Below are 20,661 nucleotides of genomic sequence, written 5' to 3'. Positions count from 1 at the left end.
AAGAATACATCCAAGGGATACGTGATCGGTTGAGAATTCGACCTATAATAAATCAACCTTCGCAATAGCACGAATCATTGTAAAATAGGGCTATTAGTCGGGTTAGTCGAACCACTGGGACTGCGCTAATCTATGGCAACCTAAGTGTCTAAAGTCTTTTTAGAATGATACGGGGTGTTCATAAAGGATTTGTTGGTTGTCACATAAGCTATGAAATTAAGATGCATAAAATAAAAGTTTGCAAGAGTTTAAAGGAGATGGAATACAAGTAAAAAGGACTAGGGAAGTGAATCCACCTCCATCCCTATACACATGATAGATTAGAGCTAAATTGGGGAAAAACAATATAAATTATGGTCATGATCCATAGCAACACTTGGTTGCTATAATATCCTCAAGAAGTTCATTAAATCTCAAGCAAGCATGATCCATCAAAGGTGAACATGTTTAGACTACCTAACTAAGGTGTAGCTTAACCACATTTACTTGAATGAAAGATTATCAAGCCCTAGATAAAATGATGAATGCACATGAAGCTAAGAATCAAGCATAGACCATCAAAGGGGAACCCTAAGCAATGAACTATCTAGGTTCTCCAACTCCATGCCATTAAAACCATTCCATGATCTAACTTCCATTGTTACTATGAAAGTGCAAGCAATAAGATTAGGAAAAGTAACCATCTAAGACAAGATGAATAACTCAAAAAAACCATTTATAAACATTTAAAATCCATTACAACAAATAGGGGGCTCTAGATCATGGAAAGACCAAAAATATACATTGTTGCTCCAAAATATAACCTAAATTAGAACATGCTTACAAGGGAGGGGCCTTATCACCTCCCTAGATGGAGGTTTAGTTAGCCATGGAAGCTCTAAAGGAAGGAAGAAGCTTGGTCTCCATCCCCATTTTCGAGCTCCTTTGTTGTAGCTTCAAGAACTCAATATTTTCCTCCTCTTTCTCTCTCTACAAATCTTGCTAAGATGAGATATGATATTGTTTGTGTGGTTCCCCTCACCTTGTAGACATTCTCTCCACCAAACAAGGCTCAACTCCCACCAAAAGACATCTCCAACCAACCTATAAAGATGGAAATCAGAAATTAGAGAATCAAGGAGTAAGTGGGCTGAAGTGATGGATCCCGGAGAGCATTCTGCTCAAAGTTCGAGCGCTCTAAGTTAGCACTTCGAGCGCTCGAAGTTTGGGCAGAATGCTCCTTTCTTTTGACCTGCTTTGCACTACTTTGGTAAAACAGCCATAACTTTCTGCTCCGAACTCCAAATGACGAACCGTTTGAAGATTTGGAAAGCTAATTCAAAGATATAAATACGCCATGTTTTAATGGAAGTCCAGTCCTCGAGTTTGATAGGTCAAAAATGGCGAGAAAATTCAGACTCCACTGTTGCCAGAACTTTAGCCTTGAGCACATTGTTATTCAAAGATTGAACAAAACATCATTTTTGCTCCTTTTTAGCCAATGAACCTAAAAATATATAAAAACATGCAAATAAAGATAATCTATATAAAATAATCAAATAATGGACTTAACTAATGCAACTAAGGGCGCTTGAATATGCAATATTCGGCGCTTATCACACCCCCAAACTTACATTTTGCTAGTCCCTTAGCAAAACAAAAATGAAAAACTCAATGAAATGACAACAATGGGAATGCTACCACAAAAATATCACCCATGGCAAAATGAAATATATACATGCTCAAATACAACTCGAAACAAACAAAGGATTGGAGACGGGGTCATTAAATAGACTACCATGCATATATGAAGCATTGATACAAAAATTGGCTAAACACATTTCAATATACATGCATCAACATCCTAGTATATATAAATAACTCAATTGTCATCTCTTGAATGGAAATCAACTCTAGCTTCAGTGAAAGTGGATTGGATTTACAACATGCGGCTTTTACTTTTTTTTTTCCAATTTCAAGACACAAGTCTTCAAATCATTGAATTCCCTTTTTAAATGAGTCCCTAAGGCATGAATTTATTTACAAAACAACTTTTGTTGCTTGTTGACAATTTATTATAACTCAAAAATGATACATAAAATGGTTGTGCAATGCTGAAATCCTTTAAGCTTTCTAACCAACCCTTGTAGCAAGCGTTAGGCCAACAACTCCCAAACCAGATGGCTTTAGGGTGCTGAGTGTAGAGACACTCCTAGGGCTTAATAGCTCGAATTGACAAGGCTACAAATTCCAACGAACCATGTTTATTACAATATATATATATATATATATATATATATATATATATATATATATTTTAATGACCGTGCAATGTCTAAGTTTTTTAAGCTTTCTAACCAACCCATGTAGCAAGCGTTAGGCCAACAACTCCCAAACCAGATGGCTTTAGGGTGTTGAGTATAGAGACACTCATAGGGCTTAATAACTCGAGTTGGAAAGGCTACAAACTCAACTGGTCATTATTTTCTTTTCCATTTTTTATTTTTTATTTTTTATTTTTTATTTTTTATCATGCCAAAGGTATCCATCTATTAGGTTCATCAATTCAGATTAACTAGGTCAAGATCAAGGTTAATCAAGTTACATGCCTCACGGTTAAGTTTTCAATGTGCATCTGTGCATTGTGAAGCATAAAAGAGTGTAAAATCCAGCGAGAATCTAATTGAGACATTTATACAGATTAATTTGAATCCACATGATCATTTTAAATTCACATTTTTCTTTATTTTCAAAAATTCACAATTGCTTCTATATACAAGTTATTAAACATATGCTTCATCCCCGACAAGTTTCAAATTATACTATCATTGCTTAGCAAAAATGTGGAACCAAAAATTCAAAATTGCACCCCCAAACTTGAAGTACACAGTGTCCTCAATGTGTGAGACAAAGATGTATAAATAAAGAGCATAGGGGATAAAAGGAACAATAATACCAGGTGGACTGACGAAGGTAAAGGTTTCCATCTACGTGAATGGGCAAATGTTTCCCCCAAACTTGAAATGTGCCACTTGAAATGGGACATGAAGAAAAGGCAGAACCAACTACAAAAATAGTAATAAACAGTAAATCATGGAAGGAAAAATGCTGAACAGGAGATAACAGAAAAGTTAGAGAATTTACATTCAAAATGAAGTGGACATGATTGCAAAAGGAACTGAAAGTCAATCATGTCTAACCAGAGCAACTCGTGCATAGCACAATGCTAAAGTTTAAAAGCAAAACAAAAACAGAAAGGAGAAATATACACATGCGAAACAAAACAATAAAGTCCAACACTGGCAACTATCTACGGGGCCGGGGGAAAACGGGCGAAGATGGCATTGAGGAGAGATTGAGTCTCACGCCGTTCCTCCTGTGCCACGCGACGGTCTGCCGCCGCAACACGTCGGTCGTCTGCAGCAAGACGACGGTCTTCTTCGGCATGCAAGTAGTCCTTACGCACAGTCTGAGTGTAGTCTGCCAAAGAAATCTCAAAACGATCCATCCGTTCATGAATACCGGTAAGACTAGCCCGGATAAAGGCCTGGTCCGGCGGAAGATCAACAGGAGGCTCGTCCTATTCAGCGTCCTCCGCCATGGGATCATCCTCAAAAAAAGGAAGAGATGGAGAGTGGGGCAATGGAGGACCAACGAGCCGAGGGTGCCGAGAATGGCTTAGAACATTGGTCCACCGGCGGAGAGTAAAAGTTTGAATCTTTTTGCCTCTCGGTTCATGAGGAGGAATAATGAAGCCTTTGTGCTTCAAGAGCTTGATAACGAAGAATGGCAATGGCAAAGGCCAATTTTTAAGACGCTACTGCCATGCATTGATACACTCGTCCCAGAACCGCATAAATGTGTCCCAAATGAGCTCCGGGACATAGAACCATTTGCCTTGGTCCATGGCATACAAGGCTTGCAACATCAGGCCTCGGTGCTCGGTGCTGTGTGCCAAGGGATAAACATTATGCTTGAGAACGGAGTCAAGGAACCAAGCTCGCTCTGGAAGAGTGGATTTGAGGGTAAAGCTCCGGGGTCGATGAGGGTCATCCACGTTGCAAATGGCAGCGACAACCTGCTCCACAGTTAAAGTATCCGGCTCCTCATATAAAGGGAGATTCTCACGATTGGCAATGTCATCGGGGCAGTCCAGAGGACAGCCGGAGACTGCCACCATGTCAGCAAGAGTGAAGGAAAAAGGGATGCCATCAATGGATGTGGTGAGAGAGACTGGCGGCTCTTCAGGGCAATTGAGATTCTAGTAGAAGAGTTGCACCACACGGGGGTAGGTGACCTTTGCAACGGGTTAGCAAATGTGCTGAAGGCGCCGGTTGACTAATTCCGCGGCGGCCCATGAAGTGGTGGGAAGAATGTCAAAGACACCCGTGAGCGGGAAGAGAAGCTCATAATTGAGCTTTTTGTCAAGCTAAGGGGCTCGAGGCTGCTCATAAGGAACGACGGGGACATCCTCAGAAGGTCTAGGACGACGAGAAGGGCCGGCATGAGACATTTGGAGAGGCGGACGTGGTTTGGGAATTTCAGCGAGCAGGTGGCATGCACCAAGAAAGAGAGAATGTGAGAATGAGAGGAATTAATGAAGAAACCCAAAATTTTTCAAACACAATGCTCTCTATCTTAGAGCATAGCAACAATCACAACCAAACTCCAAGAATTTGATGCCCATACACCTCAAATGAAACACAAATGGAACAAAAAGAATGAAGAGAAAGAGTGAAGAGACATACCTTGAAAGAGGAATGAAGAGAAGTACGGATGGAATGAGGAGGAATAGTGGGGGTGATGGGTATTTATAGGGATGGAGGTGTAGGAATGGGATGAGTGAAAGGGGTAGAGGAATTATGGAAGGGAGGGGAAAAGGTAGGAGGATATGGGTGGTTGGTGCATAAATGAGATTAGTGGGATAAGTTAGGAGGTAATAGAGAAAGAGAGAAAGTTGGAAGGGTTGAGGTTGTGGGGTGATGGAAGGAGTGTGGGGGTGGGAGGGAAGTAATGGAAGAGAGGAAGAAGGAAATGGACGAATGAGGTCGTGGGTTAAGAGAATTGAAAGACACGGGAGAGAGAGAGTCAAGATTAAAAAGGAGGGAGGGGGGTTCGAGCGCTCGAACTTTGGGCAGTGAGTTTCGAGCGCTCGAAAGTGGCACTTCGAGCGCTCGAAGTTTGGACAGTGAGTTTGGATGGGATTCGAGCACTCGAAGTGTGTCTTCGAGCGCTCGAACTTGAGGCAGTAGGTGTTTGAAGGAAAAATGGAAGCTTCGAGTGCTCGAAGCTTGGACTTCGAGTGCTCGAAATTGGACCAGTGAGCACAAGCCTGGGTGAAATGACTGAAATTACAAATTTTTCAACATCTCTTCAATGCATGGATGGAATTTGGGAAAATTTTTCAAACTTTGCAACATCACTCCAATACATGGATGGAATTTGGGGAACCATGATCCAACAATGCATTAAAAATGAGAAGTTACACACATGTGTAGCATTCCAAAGATCCGATGAAATTGCTGGAAAGAGATGGAAACATCCGGGAATGAAAACAAGGGCCAAGAAGGTCTAAGAAAACCAGCTTGAATTGCGGGAACACAATTTAAGATAGTTCCAGATAAGGTTAAAGTTTTGGCTTTTCTTAACCATTTCCCAGAAAATTTCAAGGCTCAGGCAATTAGAAAAGTAAATAGGCCTGGAAATAGAAAGAATTGCTTCCCTTGCTTTGCTAAATTTAAAGTCGATAGCTAAACGAAGCTAGAGCAGGCATCAATCCTCATAAATTGGGTCCGTCAAGAGGACTTTCTCAATTTTTCGGGTTGGGACTATGCCATCAATGCAAGGCTTAAGCCGTTAGCCATTAACTTTGAATAGTGATCCTTTTGCAGGATCTTGGAGTTCAATTGCTCCATGAGGGAAGACAGTAGTGATGATGTATGGACCATCCCATCTTGACCGAAGTTTACCGGGAAAGAGTTTCAAGTGGGAATTGAAAAGCCAAACCTTTTGTCCCGGGGCGAAAGACTTGCTGGCAATGTGCTTGTCATGAAAAGCTTTAGTCTTTGCCTTATAGATTTTTGCACTTTCATATGCATCATTTTGGATTTCCTCAAGTTTATTTAGTTACACAGCACGATTAGAGCCGGCATGTTTGAGATCATAATTTAGCCTTTTTATGGCCCAAAAAGCATAGTGCTCTAATTCTATCGGAAGATGACACGCTTTGCCAAAGATAAGTCGATATGGCGACATGCCAATGGGTGTCTTATAAGCCGTCCGGTAAGCCCAAAGTGCATCGTCTAGTCTTAGTGACCAATCTTTGTTGTCCGGTCGAACCGTTTTCTCCAAAATGTGCTTAATCTCCCGATTAGAAACCTCTACTTGACCACTCGTTTAAGGATGGTAAGGTGTAGCAACCTTATGAATGACGGAATACTTAGAAAGGACGGATTTAAGATAACAATTTCTGAAATGTGATCTGCCATCACTGATGATTGCTCGGGGTGTACCAAAACGACTAAAGATGTTGGATTGAATGAACTCGATCACGACTTTATGATCACTGGTTCTGGTGGCCGCGGCTTCCACCCATTTGGAAACGTAGTCCACCGCGACAAGGTTGTACTCATAGCCATAAGAAGGTGGAAATGGTCCCATAAAGTCGATTCCCCACACATCAAAAATTTCAATTATTAAGATGGAAGTGAGGGGCATCATGTCTCTTTGGGACATGGATTCGAGCCTTTGGCATCTTTCACATGATTTATAAAAATTGTATGCATCTCGAAACAAGGAAGGCCAATAGAATCTGCTTTGAAGAACTTTGTGAGCGGTCTTTTTAGCACTGAAACGGCCTCCACAAGCAAGAGTATGAGAGAAATTGAGGATGCTTGTGGTCTCAGTTTTGGGAATACATCCCCGAATGATTTGGTCCAGGCAGTATTTGAATAGTTCCGGATCTTCCCAAAAGAAATGCTTGACTTGGGAGAAGAACCGGTCCTTCTCTTGTTTGGACCAATGAGTTAGAATTTTACCTACCGCAAGGTAGTTAACAATATCCGCAAACCATGGAAGATTTGCATGAGAAATCTGGAAGAGTTGCTTATCCGGAAAGGAATCACAGACAGCGGCGAAATCGGAAGATTTTTCAATGAGTAAGAGAGAGAGATGATCGGCGACAACATTGTCTGCCCCTTTTTTGTTCCGGATTTCAATGTCAAACTCTTGAAGTAAGAGTATCCATCGAATCAAGCGGGGTTTGGTCTCTTTCTTTGCTAACAAGTGCCGAAGGGCGGCATGATCCGAGAAGACTATGACCTTGGAACCTAGAAGATAGGGTCAGAATTTATCCAAGGCATAAACTACAGCTAGCAACTCTTTTTCAGTAGTGGTGTAATTTAATCGAGTATCAAAAAGAGTTCGACTAGCATAATAAATGACGTATGGGAGCTTGTCCACACGTTAGCCCAAAACCGCGCCTAATGCATAGTCGGATGCATCACATATGATCTCAAAAGGGAGAGACCAATTGGGCGGTTTCATTATTGAGGCAGATGAGAGGAGAGTGCGAAGTTTAATGAAAGCTTCCATGCACACTTCATCAAAATTAAATGGAACATCCTTGGCTAAGAGATTACACAAGGGCCGTGAGATTTTGCTAAAGTTTTTGATGAAGCGACGATAGAATCCGGCATGGCCAAGAAAAGAACGGATTTGACGGACGGAATTCGGAGGAGGAGGATTAGAGATTAACTCAACTTTGGCCTTGTCTACCTTGATTCCCCATTTAGAGATGACATGTCCTAGAACAATGCCTTCTTGGACCATGAAATGGCTTTTCTCCCAGCTTAGAATTAGATTTGTCTCCTTGTATCTTTGGAGCACAAGAGATAAATTTTTGAGACAAAAATCAAAGGAGGAGCCAAAGACCGAAAAATCGTCCATAAAAACTTCCAAGAATTTTTCAACCATATCGGAAAATATGGACATCATACACCTTTGAAACGTTGCCGGAGCATTGCATAGCCCAAAAGGCATGCGTCGATATGCAGAAGTTCCAAAGGGACATGTGAATGTTGTTTTCTCTTGATCTTGGGGGGCGATTGCCACTTGGTTATAGCCGGAATAACCATCAAGAAAATAATAGTAGCTTTGGCCGGCTAGCCTTTCTAGGATTTGATCAATAAATGGTAGTGGAAAATGATCTTTCCTAGTTGACGAATTGAGCTTCCGGTAATAAATACACACACACCACCCAGTGGTGGTTCATTGTGGCACGAGCTCACCTACTGAATTTTCAACAACGGTGAGACTGGATTTCTTGGGAACAACTTTTGTGGGGCTCACCCATTTGCTATCAGAGATGGGGTAGATAATTCCCGCATCTAGCAATTTTATCACTTCCTTCATGTTAGGATTTAACCGGCGCTGAACCTCTTTAGTAGGCTTTGCGTCCTCCTCCATATGAATGCGGTGCATACAAATGGAGGGGTCAATTCCTTTTAAGTCAGCCACTGCCCAACCAATAGCTTCTTTATGCTCTTGTAGCACCGCTAAAAGGTTGGTTTCTTGGTCCTTTAGAAGGTCCGATGCAATGATGACCGGGAGAGTTTGATTGGAACCAAGGAATATATACTTGAGATGGGCCGAGAGCGGCTTAAGCTCAAGTAGTGGTGGAAATTTCAGAGATGGAACCGGAGGAGTGGTGGAGAGCTGAGGAAGCGGCTCTTTTGGAATTTTCCAAGGGGGAATGTCTATGATAGTAGCAACATCAAGCAAAGAATTAACTTCTTAGATAGATTGATCAATGTCAAAGTTTGAGAAGTCGAAATGAGACATGCAAGTTTCAAAAGGGTCCTTGCTTAGAATGAAGGGGAGAGATTCTTCGACCACTTCATCAATGACATCAATAAGGAAACAATCATCCTCATTGGAAGGATGTTGAGTTGCATGAAAGATATGGAGTTTGACTATCATGTTTCCAAAAGCAATGTCCATCACCCCGGTTCGGCAATTAATTGATGCATTCGCCGTAGCTAAGAATGGCCTACCAAGGATCACGGGACTGTGCTTTTTTGGATCGTGGACTGGTTTCGTGTCAAGAACCACAAAGTCTACCGGGAAGTTGAATTTGTCCACTTGGATGATATCCTCAAGAATGCCTCGTGGATGCTTGGCCGATCTATCGGCAAGTTGCAAAACCACGGAAGTCGGCTTTAAATCTCCTAGGCCAAGCTGTAAGTAAACTGAGTATGGAATTAAATTCACACTAGCTCCTAAGTCAAGGAGGGCCCTCTCGATTTTGTTGTCACCAATGACACAAGAGATTGTGGGGGCACCCGGATCCTTATACTTTGGAGGAGTGCTGTGCTGAATAATAGCACTAACATTTTTAGTTAACCTCACTTTCTTTGGCAAATGATTTTTAGAAGTGCGCTTTTGAGTACACAAGTCTTTGAGGAATTTCGCATAGGGAGGGATTTGCTTGATAGCATCCAAGAGGGGCAAGTTGATCTTCACTTGCTTGAAAACTTCCCACATGTCTTGAATTTTACAATTCTTGTTCCCAGTAAGTGTTAACTCTTGAAGACATTGAGGAAATGGAGCTTTTGGCTCATAAGTAATTTCCACATTCGGGTTAACATGTGTGAGATTTCCGTGAATGGTATTTGGACGAGAAGAGCTTGGAATTTGATTGGAAGAGCTTGAATTTGGATTTTTCAAAGGAGGTTCTTTTTCATTTTTGTCTCCATCAACCTTATTGTCAACCACTCTACCACTCCTAAGGGTGGTGATTGCTTGAACATGCTTACGACTCGGCCCACTCGATGGAAGGGTTTCATCAGTCGCATACATCCCTCTAGGATTTTCAAATAGTTGAGCAAGAATCTTGCCTTTGTCTTTTTGAAGCAATTGGTTCACAGAGTTAGCTATTTGGCCCACTTGATTTTCGAGCTTAGCTATGGATTGAGTATGAGAGTGAACCATTTGAAGAGTAGGTTACAAAGATGTCAAGAGTTGCTTATTGGAATCCATAATTTGCTTGTTTAATGACTCTATCATTTGCTTGTTTGCAGCCATAATTTCATCAGTTGGGTACACCGGAGGTTGATTAGAGAGATTTGGATTATACGGAGGATGGTAGCTTGAAGAGGCTGGAAATTACCTATTTTGAAATTGAGGAGGGGGCTGATTTTGATGCCCTTGATTTTGGAATTGGGTGATCTCGCCATCCCGGATTGTAGGTATTGGAATAGGGATTATTCCCGGATCTTGAGAACATGGCATTAGCTTGCTCTTGATTTGGATTGGAAAATTGCTCTGGTGTGGGGCAATCTTCCGTGAGATGGAATGGACTAGTACATGATAAGCATATCGAACTTGCCAAATTTTGAGATAATGAAGGAGAGAGATGTGGTGCCATCAATTGATAGAATTTATGAGCTATGGCATCCACTTGAGATGATTCATCCCTTATTGATTTTGGTTGACAAGGGTTGGTGTTCTTTGCATTAGTTGAGGTCGGAGCCCTACAAGAATTATGTTGAAGTGAATTTTCGCTTAAATTCTCTAGTAGGGTCCAAGCCTCATCCGTATTCTTGGACATGAACATCCCACCACAAGAAGAATCAACCATGAATCTATGGGGTTCGGTCAAACCAGCATATAAAGCTTGCACTAATTGCCATTTTGGAATCAAATGATGCAGACATTTTCTAAGAAGATCTTGTAGCCTTTCCCAAGTCTCGTAGAGTTGTTCTCCATCCGTTTGAAAAAAGCTAAGAATGGAACGCCTCATTTGGTTGGTTTTACTCACCGGATAATACTTCTTAAGGAATTCTTGTTGTAATTGAGCCTAAGAAGTAATGGAATTTGGAGTGAGTGAGTTTAACCAATACTTTGCCCTATCTTTTAAAGAAAATGGAAAAAGATGCAGATGGAGTGCATTCTCAGGAAAACCTCTCAACCGGATGGTCGAATAGATTTCAAGGAATTCATCAAGATGCTTATACGGATCTTCATTATCAAGGCCATGGAAAGATGGAAGCATTTGAATGGTACTTGATTTGATCTCATATTGAGCCGCATCGATGTTTGGCATCACTATGCATGAAGGTGAAGCATATGTAGTAGGAATGAAATGGTCCCTGAGAGTCATTGGCTCTACATTTGGAATTTCGACCCTATCATTATTAATTCCCTCATTTCTGACTTCTCCTACATTTTCAGCCATTGTGTTAAATTCAGTTTCAAGTTCTCTTGCGCTAGAAAATTCCCTAAGGTTTCATCTAAGAGTTCTTTCAAGTGAATTTATGTCAACTGGCGAGTCAAGAGTTGGTAGGGAGAGTGATCTACGGCCAAACATCAACAATACATAATGCTATCAACGCAACTATTCATCATTCACAACTCCACATACAATGTTCCAATTCTCCTCAATTGTCAAGATAGAATTTAAATGGCCACGACAAGGACCGATGCTTGTAATTGAATATATACAATAAATTAGCCTCGACAAGGGCTCACAATTTAACTATCACTAACTTTAACACATGCACGATATATTAAAAATTCGAAACTAGAAGGTCAAGAGACTTACCTGGGGTCCTCTAGACTTACAAATTAGCTAGCTTTCCCTCGGCGAGCTTCAAGACCCTAAAATCTCACTTACAACACAAGATGGTCAAACTACATAAGAAATATTCACAATTCATGATATTAACAATCAAACTAAAATTAACCTTAAAAACTTCGGTTGCTAAACCATTTGCAGTCCCTGGTAACGACGCCAAAAATTAATCGGTTGAGAATTCGATCTATAATAAATCAACCTTCGCAATAGCATGAATCATTGTAAAATAGGGCTATTGGTCGGGTAAGTCGAACCACTAGGACTGTGCTAATCTATGGCAACCTAAGTGTCTAGAGTCTTTTTAGAATGATACGGGGTGTTCATAGAGGATTTGTTGGTTGTCACTTAAGCTATGAAATTAAGATGCATAAAATAAAAGTTTGCAAAAGTTTAAAGGAGATGAAATAAAAGTAAAAAGTACTAGGGAAGTGAATCCGCCTCCATCCCTATACACATGCTAGATTAGAGCTAAATTGGGGGAAAAACAATATAAATTATGGTCTTGATACATAGCAACACTTGGTTGCTATAATATCCTCAAGAAGTTCATTAAATCTTAAGCAAGCATGATCCATCAAAGGTGAACATGTTTAGACTACCTAACTAAGGTGTAGCTTAACCACATTTACTTGAATGAAAGATTATCAAGCCCTAGATAAAATGATGAATGCACATGAAGCTAAGAATCAAGCATAGACCATCAAAGGGGAACCCTAAGCAATGAACTATCTAGGTTCTCCAACTCCATGCCATTAAAACCATTCCATGATCTAACTTCCATTGTCACTATAAAAGTGCAAGCAATAAGATTAGGAAAAGTAACCATCTAAGACAAGATGAATAACTCAAAATAACCATTTATAAACATTTAAAATCCATTACAACAAATAGAAGGCTCTAGATCATGGAAAGACCAAAAATATACATTGTTGCCCCAAAATATAACCTAAATTAGAACATGCTTACAAGGGAGGGGCCTCATCACCTCCCTAGATGGAGGTTTAGTTACCCATGGAAGCTCTAAAGGAAGGAAGAAGCTTGGTCTCCATCCCCATTTTCGAGCTCCTTTGTTGTAGCTTCAAGAACTCAATATTTTCCTCCTCTTTCTCTCTCTACAAATCTTGCTAAGATGAGATATGAAATTTTTTGTGTGGTTCCCCTCACCTTGTAGACATTCTCTCCACCAAACAAGGCTCAACTACCACCAAAAGACATCTCCAACCAACCCATAAAGATGGAAATTAGAAATGAGGGAATCAAAGAGCAAGTGGGCTGAAGTGATGGATCCCGGAGAGTATTCTGCTTAAAGTTCGAGCGCTCTAAGTTAGCACTTCGAGCGCTCAAAGTTTGGGCAGAATGCTCCTTTCTCTTGACCTACTTTGCATTACTTTGGTAAAACAGCCATAACTTTCTGCTCCAAACTCCAAATGATGAACCGTTTGAAGATTTGGAAAGCTAATTCAAAGCTTTAAATACACCATGTTTTAATGGAAGTCTAGTTCTTAAGTTTGATAGGTCAAAAATGGTGAGCAAATTCAGACTCCACTGTTGCCAGAACTTTAGCCTTGAGCACATTGTTATTCAAAGATTGAACAAAACATCTTTTTTGCTCCTTTTTGGCCAATGAACCTGAAAATATATAAAAACATGCAAATGAAGATAATCTATATAGAATAATCAAATAATGGACTTAACTAATGCAACTAAGGGCGCTTGAATATGCAATATTCAGTGCTTAGCAATATGACAGATCCTAAGAGACAATGCCAAAACCTGATATAAAAGGAAACAACTAGCATGCAACCTAGCAATGGACTATCTACTTAAGGTGCCACATAAGCAAACAGACATGTTATCAAATCAAAACATGTTATCAAGAGTATATATACACATAAAGTATGCTTAACGAATAATAGATGTCTCAAAACACCTAAGCATGTGAACATGTTATCATACAAGACATGTTATCAAACAAGGCATGTTATCAAGATATAAATGACACATCAAATCAAAACAACATGAGCATGATATGCACCCAAAACCCGTCGTCCAAGGTATTCGAACTCGGACGTTCTGATACCACCTGTAACGACCCTGGATTTTTCAACCCAGTGTGTCTTGTGATGACCCAAACTGGATCCAAGATGCGGAAGCTAAGAACAAGACAATGGTCTCCCAAGGCACAACACACCTCTAAGACCCTAAGGTGACCTTCCATGAGGTCTTAGAACCTAAAAGGATAAGTGCGGAAGCGAGAGATCGGAAAGGTAACAATTAAGCCCCAGGGGCAAAATGGTCATTTCACAGAGAAATGGATGCTACTAAGCATACCATTGGAAAGACAATGATAAATTAACAAATTTGGACTCAAGAATCGCATGATTCGGAGTCCGAACGGCAAAGATATCAAGTCCTGAAGTCGAAGGGATGGAAACCCTATCCCGGTTCGAACCAAAAACTGATACCCTCTCACTAAAACAAGGATATCTTGAGATAAAAGAGGAATCTAAAGTTATAATTGCTACCATTGGAAAGCTCATTTCGACACGATTAATTTAGACACAAGAACGGACCAATTCCGAGTTAAAACGAGTGAGATATGGCCCATTGAAAAAAAGTGTCTGGAGCAGGAACAGTAACCGCGGGCACCCGCCCAAAACCCGCGGGCGCCCGCCCAAATGGGCAGAACCCTGGGTCAAATGCAGAAATAGTGTTTTAGCAGAAAATTGAACTTGCGATGAGATTTTCAAGGTCAAGACGACATTTTTCGGAAAAACACGAAAAAGAAACTCCCCCTAAAATCACATTTTCTATGTAACAGAGTTAAGAACGGAATTTATTTCCCAAAGGAAATAGCCCAAATGCCCTTAAGCTAGAATTTTCAACAAAAAGGGGAAATGAATCCGTAGGAGGCTCAAAACGTAAACAAAAGGGTTTTTCCCGGAAACGATCATGCACGCAGACGTAAATAGTAATTTTGAGCGCGCAGGAATGGTCCGCGGCTCCCGAAAATGGCCGAGTCAAAATCCGACCCCCTAACGGCCAAAAAGGCAAAAATGAACTTAAAATGGAAAACTTTAAAACTAAAATCAACAAATGGTTTCAAATTACCGTTTGGCCCTTGGCCACACTTCATACAAGATAAATGAGACCCTATGAAAAAATCAAAATGGAATTCCCACACCCGATGCAAGCATGATGAAATAATGACTTGACATTATTCAATATTTCTATAATATTTCATAAAGTTAAAGTTGCATAGAATACAAGATACATGTCATTGGCATCCGGCCTTATCTCATACACGTCAAATACATTGAAAAGAGTGTACTCATGTACACATTACATGTTTAGAATCAAATATACACATTTTGACATATAAGGCTACAAATAGCATTTCAAGCTAACCGTTACAAGTATTTAAAACCTTTAAGTTTACAATCATCCAAGCAATGATGAACATCACGAACCAACTCTTCATACCTGAAATATGCCCCAGTAACGTAGGGGTGAGCAACATAAAGCTACTCATAGGAGATGAGCATGCATCGACCTAGCATTTTACAATTTTATCACCTTAAGGTGAAACATGTCAAAGGGGCTCATGCCACCTAACGTCTATGTCAAAGTGAGACTCGGGGAGCATCCTAAGCTACCTAAGAGTCTAAGCAACAAGAATCATGATATATATACATATATGAAATGAATCAAGGTTGGGATAATCCAAGAACAAGATAAGAAAGATGCTTGATAGTTTTACATGAATTGCATTATCAATACAATTAAATAAGGTTTGAAGCATTCTAATTAACAGGATAAGAAAAACACATGAAGCCTAGGACAATGCATAATATCTATGCAAGTAAACAAGATTGAGGCATTCCAATGAATATGATAAGGATTATACAAGAAACCAAGTACAAGGCATAATGTCTATGAAATTAACAATGTTGGAGCATTTCAAGTAACACGATAAGAGTAATACAAGAAATCAATGACAAGGCATAATATCTATGCAAGTTCACAAGGATGGAACATTCCATGAAACACGATAAGTGTCATACGTGAAGTCAAGAATAAGGCATAATATCTATGCAATTAACAAGATTGGAACATTCCAACTAACACGATAGAAGTAATATAAGAAATCAAGATCAAGGCATGGTATCTATGCAATTAACAAGGTTGGTGCATTTCACATAGCACGACAAAGACAAGGTGTGAAATTAACCAATGTAGAAACTTGGATATCGCCTGGATTAAAACCGTACTCTTGAGATCACTTTAGGGCTACTAACCCATGGGTACCTTTCCCCTAGTGCGCATAATAGTTGTAGGAGGACATTACCCCATACTAGAACCAAGTCCTAGCCATGTCAATTCTTGATTGATATCCCAAGTCCCAAAATCAACAAGTTGTGCAAGTCAAGATTGTATCAAATACAAGAAATGCATTAACCACGTTTCATGCACAACCAAGATTTTGGAACATACAAGTCATGCCCTAAGTACTCAACTATGATGGCATGTGAAATGTCAAGAAATCATAGTGTGCAACTATATAGACAACAACCATGATATATAGTGCTTGGAATTCATTGAAGAAAATATACCACAATTATAAGATACATGATTCAATTACCTTCTAAGCAACACATGTGTAATTAAACCATTTCAAGACAAGTAAATGCTCATTAAATACGTTAATGAAACCTAGATACAAGGGGTCATGATTATATCGATGGGAGCATAAAAAGGGAACTTAATCTACTCAAGGGATCAAGTTATCAAGTGTTCTACAACAAGGCATGTCAAGGATCATGCCAAGGACAAGTATAAGATCAAGTTACTAGTTCATTTCATACAAGATTCATCCATGTGAATTTAGTTCCATACAAAGGAATTAATTAAATATAAGTTTCAAAACTTATCCGGTTATTCTTGACTTGACACACGTGAAGGAATTTGTCAAGGAGATCATGAATACCAAGTTAGAAACTTAATCAAGTTTAAAGAATCATTGAGTAGGTTTTAATTAATCCTCTTAATTAAAAACTCTAGATTTTGGAATTCATCCAATTGCTCTCAAGTTAATGTATAATATACAACATGTCAAGACTTGATTTAAAAACACGATACAAGTGAATTACATGCAAGATACGGCCATGAGTATTAAACTTTAATACTAGAAAATTAATATATGAAAGGTTTCAAAACCTAATCAAATATTCTAGATTAAATATATGTGAAACTACATGGCATGTACATCATGAATATTAAGTCGGAAATCAAATGGAGTGAATAGTACACTTAGAATAAATTAATTAATCAATTAATTAAATATTCTCTAAATTTTAAAACATCTCCGATTACTCTCAAATTTACTTATGTTGAAGAGCATGCTAGGGCCTAATATAATATGCTAACACACATCGATTTCAAGCTAGTTAAGGCTACATGAATTAATATTTTATTCTAGTAAAATATTAAATAAAATCTTCGTTACTTGTCCAATTTCTCTCAATTTAATATATGTTAATCTACATACCAAGGGATAATATTCTATCATGCCACATGTTTAAACAAGGCTATGGGTAAACGGGAAAATCAAATCACATGCTAGAAAAATAAATAATTAAAATCTCTATATTTAATATCCAAGCATGTAAACAAGTATCATAAGCATCACAAGCATGCTATATAACAAAAAAACAACCTAGAACACCCCCTACCTCAGTTTGAGATGAAATCTCAAAGGCCCACCAAAATAAAAGTGCCCCGAATTCGACGATACCGAGAGGTTTTATCGGGGACAACACTGTGAACTAGAATCCGCAAGAAACCCCATGAAAATCTCAACTTGACTCCAAACCCGAACTCAAAAAATCGTCAGAAATGGATTCTAATGAGGGCATAAGATGCGCGGCGTCAAGACAAGCATTAAATGTTAAGGCCGAAGAGTTTTCACTCGATGGAAGTGGCTGAAAAATGAAGAAGAAGCATGGCAGCCGGCCAAGAGAAAGGAGAAAGAGAAGAAAATTATGATTTTTCTCTTTAAGTCTCCTATTTATAGTAAGTCTCAAAAAGTGCCCCGAAAGGGCCCCGCCGGGTCCGGAAAAGTAGATTTTGAGCAAACGCGCTCAAACGGCAAAACTCTATGAACAAAAAAGATTCAAAATGAGAAAATATGAATAACAGAAGAAACGATTTCAAAAACCGAGTCCTGAGCAGAGAGATATGCCCCGAACAAGTTCGGCGACAACCGGGTCTAGAAACTTTGAAACTGGAGTAAAATGACCAGAACGGAATTCTAAGAGTACACGACTCGACAAAATGTGAAAATGAATCACACACAAGGATCCAGGCTCCAGACGAGACATTTTGCAATAACTTTCGTTAATTGCATAATGACCCCTACAAAAAGGGTTAACTGCAAAACTACCCCCGAATGAAAATATCTTCCAAAAGATATTTCCTTAGATACCCCTGAAATAAAATATCTTCAAAAGATATTTATGAAAAACACCCCAAGAAAAGAAAAGAATTCTAAAGAATTGTGCATCCATGCCCCTATGGACACCGGGAGCAACCAGAGTACTTTCTTGAAAAAATAAAGATACGTATTTCGTAGAAACCACCCAAGATCAAGATATGTGAAGTCAAAATCTAACTCCGAGCATGAAAATTGTGGTTATGCCAAAAACTGACTAACGGGAAAAAGACAGAATAGGGAAAAGGACGAAATAGTGCATAGTGTCCGAAAAGTGAAAATGTGGAAATGACTCGGTCCTCAAAGAAAGTTGTCAATCCATGGCAAAGAGTCTCAGAAATCATTTCCAAGCACTCTAGACGACACTAAGCGACATGAAATAGAGTTCAAAAAGGAAAATTAAACGAAAAAAATTCATTCGTAAAATTTCAGGAAAAAGAAAAGGGAAGTAAATAACCGGGTCGTTACAATCAAAGTGGCCTAACCATAATGGTGAATGAATATTAATTTTAGTGGTAGACATAATTGCAATATTTCATGAATAATAATGCTTATAATTTTTTGTAAAATTCATGAATATTGGGTTTATTCAATTATTAGAAATAATTCCTCAAAGGGAATTAATTTTCAAGTGATTAAATAAACATTAAGGGGTTGTATGTAATTTTTAATTGGGTAGATATAGGATATCCAAATGTAACTTGTCTATTTAATTAATTAGTGCATTACCAATGAAGCTATATATAAATAAATACATCTAAGCATCAATTTTTTATATTTTGTGGTTACTACCCAAAGGGGTACCATAGTTGTACAGTGTATTTATTTATTTTTATATGTGTTGTTATCTCAAAGTATTAATGTTATGAGCATTTACCTTATTATGATTATTTTATTGCAGTATCTCTTCCTGTTTCAGTGAATTCGCATGCTTCATCTGTTCCAATTCTCAATGGGACTAACTTCTCAGAATGGAATGAGCAAGTTCAGTTCAACTTAGGTGTGCTAGATCTTAATTTAGCATTTCAAATTGAGAAACCTACTGCTATTACTGGTGAAAGCAGTGAGGAAGAAAAGACTCTCCATAAAGTTTCAGAGAAATCGAGCAGATTGAGTATTATGTTTATGCGAATGATTATTGTAAACAATATCAAAACAACTCTTCCCCAAACTAATAGTGCTAAGGAATATTTAAAAAATATTGAAGAACGTTTCCGTACTGTAGATAAGTCTCTTGCAGGGAAATTAATGGCTGACCTCACTACTAGGCGTTTTGATGGTACTCGTAGTATGCATGAGCATGTTCTTGACATGACTAATCTTGTTGCAAAATTGAAAACTTTAGGGATGAATGTGGATGAGACTTTTCTCGTTCAATTTATTCTCAATTCCTTACCTACTCAGTATGGGCCATTTCAAATTCACTATAACACTATTAAGGACACGTGAAATGTGAATGAATTGGCCAGTATGTTAGTTTAGGAGGAAGGAAGGCTTAAGCAACAAGATAATCATAATGTTCATCTCATGACTTAAGAAGCTAGAAAGAAATTTGGGAAAAAGCCTGGAAAAGGCATTAAGCGAGCAACACCCCAAATAAACACCTCAAAAGAAAGAATGCAAGAATGATAAGTGTCATTTTTGTAAAAAATCTGGACACTTTCAAAAAGATTGCATGAAATGTAAAGAATGGTTCGAAAAGAAGGGGATTCCTTTCAACCCAAACCACAAATCCAAATGATGATTTCTTGTTCACAGGGAATAGGGAGAAAATTCCAGTTGAAGCCATTGGGACATTTCATTTAGTTTTAGATAGTGGATTTCATTTAGATTGTTTAAAACTCTTTATGTTCCTTCAATTTCCCGTAATTTGATTTCTTTGTCCGAACTTGATGTTAATGATTTTTCATTTAAATTTGGGAATAGATGTTTCAGTTTGTTCAAAAAAATCCCAATTTGTTGGTTCTGGAATTCTTGTTGATGGTTTATACAAAATAAAGCTTGATAATTTATTTTCTAAAACACTTTTGACCTTGCATCATAATGTTGGAACCAAACGTAGCTCAATTAATGAAAATTCATCTTGCTTGTGGCATAAAAGATTGGGTCATATATCCAGTGAAAGGTTAAAAAGATTAGTAAAAGATGGTATTCTTTAGAATCTAGATTTTACTGATTTTATTGGGTGTGTGGATTGTATTAAAGGTAAACAAACCAAACACACAAAGAAAGGAGCCACAAAAAGTATAGAGCTTTTTGAAATTATTCATACAGACATTTGTGGACCTTTTGATGTTCCATCTTTTGGTAGAGAAAAATATATTATTACCTTTATAGATGATTTTTCACGTTATAGATATATCTATTTGTTGCATGAAAAATCTCAAGCAGTGAATACTCTTGAAGTATACATAAATAAGGTTGAAAGGCAACTAGATAAAAAAGTGAAAATAGTAAGGTCAGATAGAGGTGGTGAATATTATGGAAAGTATGATGAAACGGGTTATTGCCTTACACCGTTTGCTAAATTCCTTGAAAAGCGTGGCATTTATGCTCA

General features: G+C 38.6%; 1 protein-coding gene across 1 annotated transcript; it reads left to right on the top strand.

Annotated features, from left to right (window-relative positions):
• The first annotated feature begins 3,493 nt into the window (after positions 1–3,493).
• LOC132314026 (uncharacterized) lies at positions 3,494–19,553 on the top strand. Its single transcript, XM_059812949.1, has 2 exons — positions 3,494–3,503; positions 19,006–19,553. Exons 1-2 carry the CDS (start codon positions 3,494–3,496, stop codon positions 19,551–19,553), a joined length of 558 nt encoding a protein of 185 aa, XP_059668932.1.
• Positions 19,554–20,661: the final 1,108 nt, after the last annotated feature.

Source organism: Cornus florida, unplaced genomic scaffold (assembly GCF_030987335.1).
Source record: "Cornus florida cultivar Cherokee Brave unplaced genomic scaffold, ASM3098733v1 CherokeeBrave_3.0.0_Hap2_Chr06, whole genome shotgun sequence".
Taxonomy (NCBI): domain Eukaryota; kingdom Viridiplantae; phylum Streptophyta; class Magnoliopsida; order Cornales; family Cornaceae; genus Cornus; species Cornus florida.
This window is presented reverse-complemented; position numbering and strand designations above follow the sequence as displayed.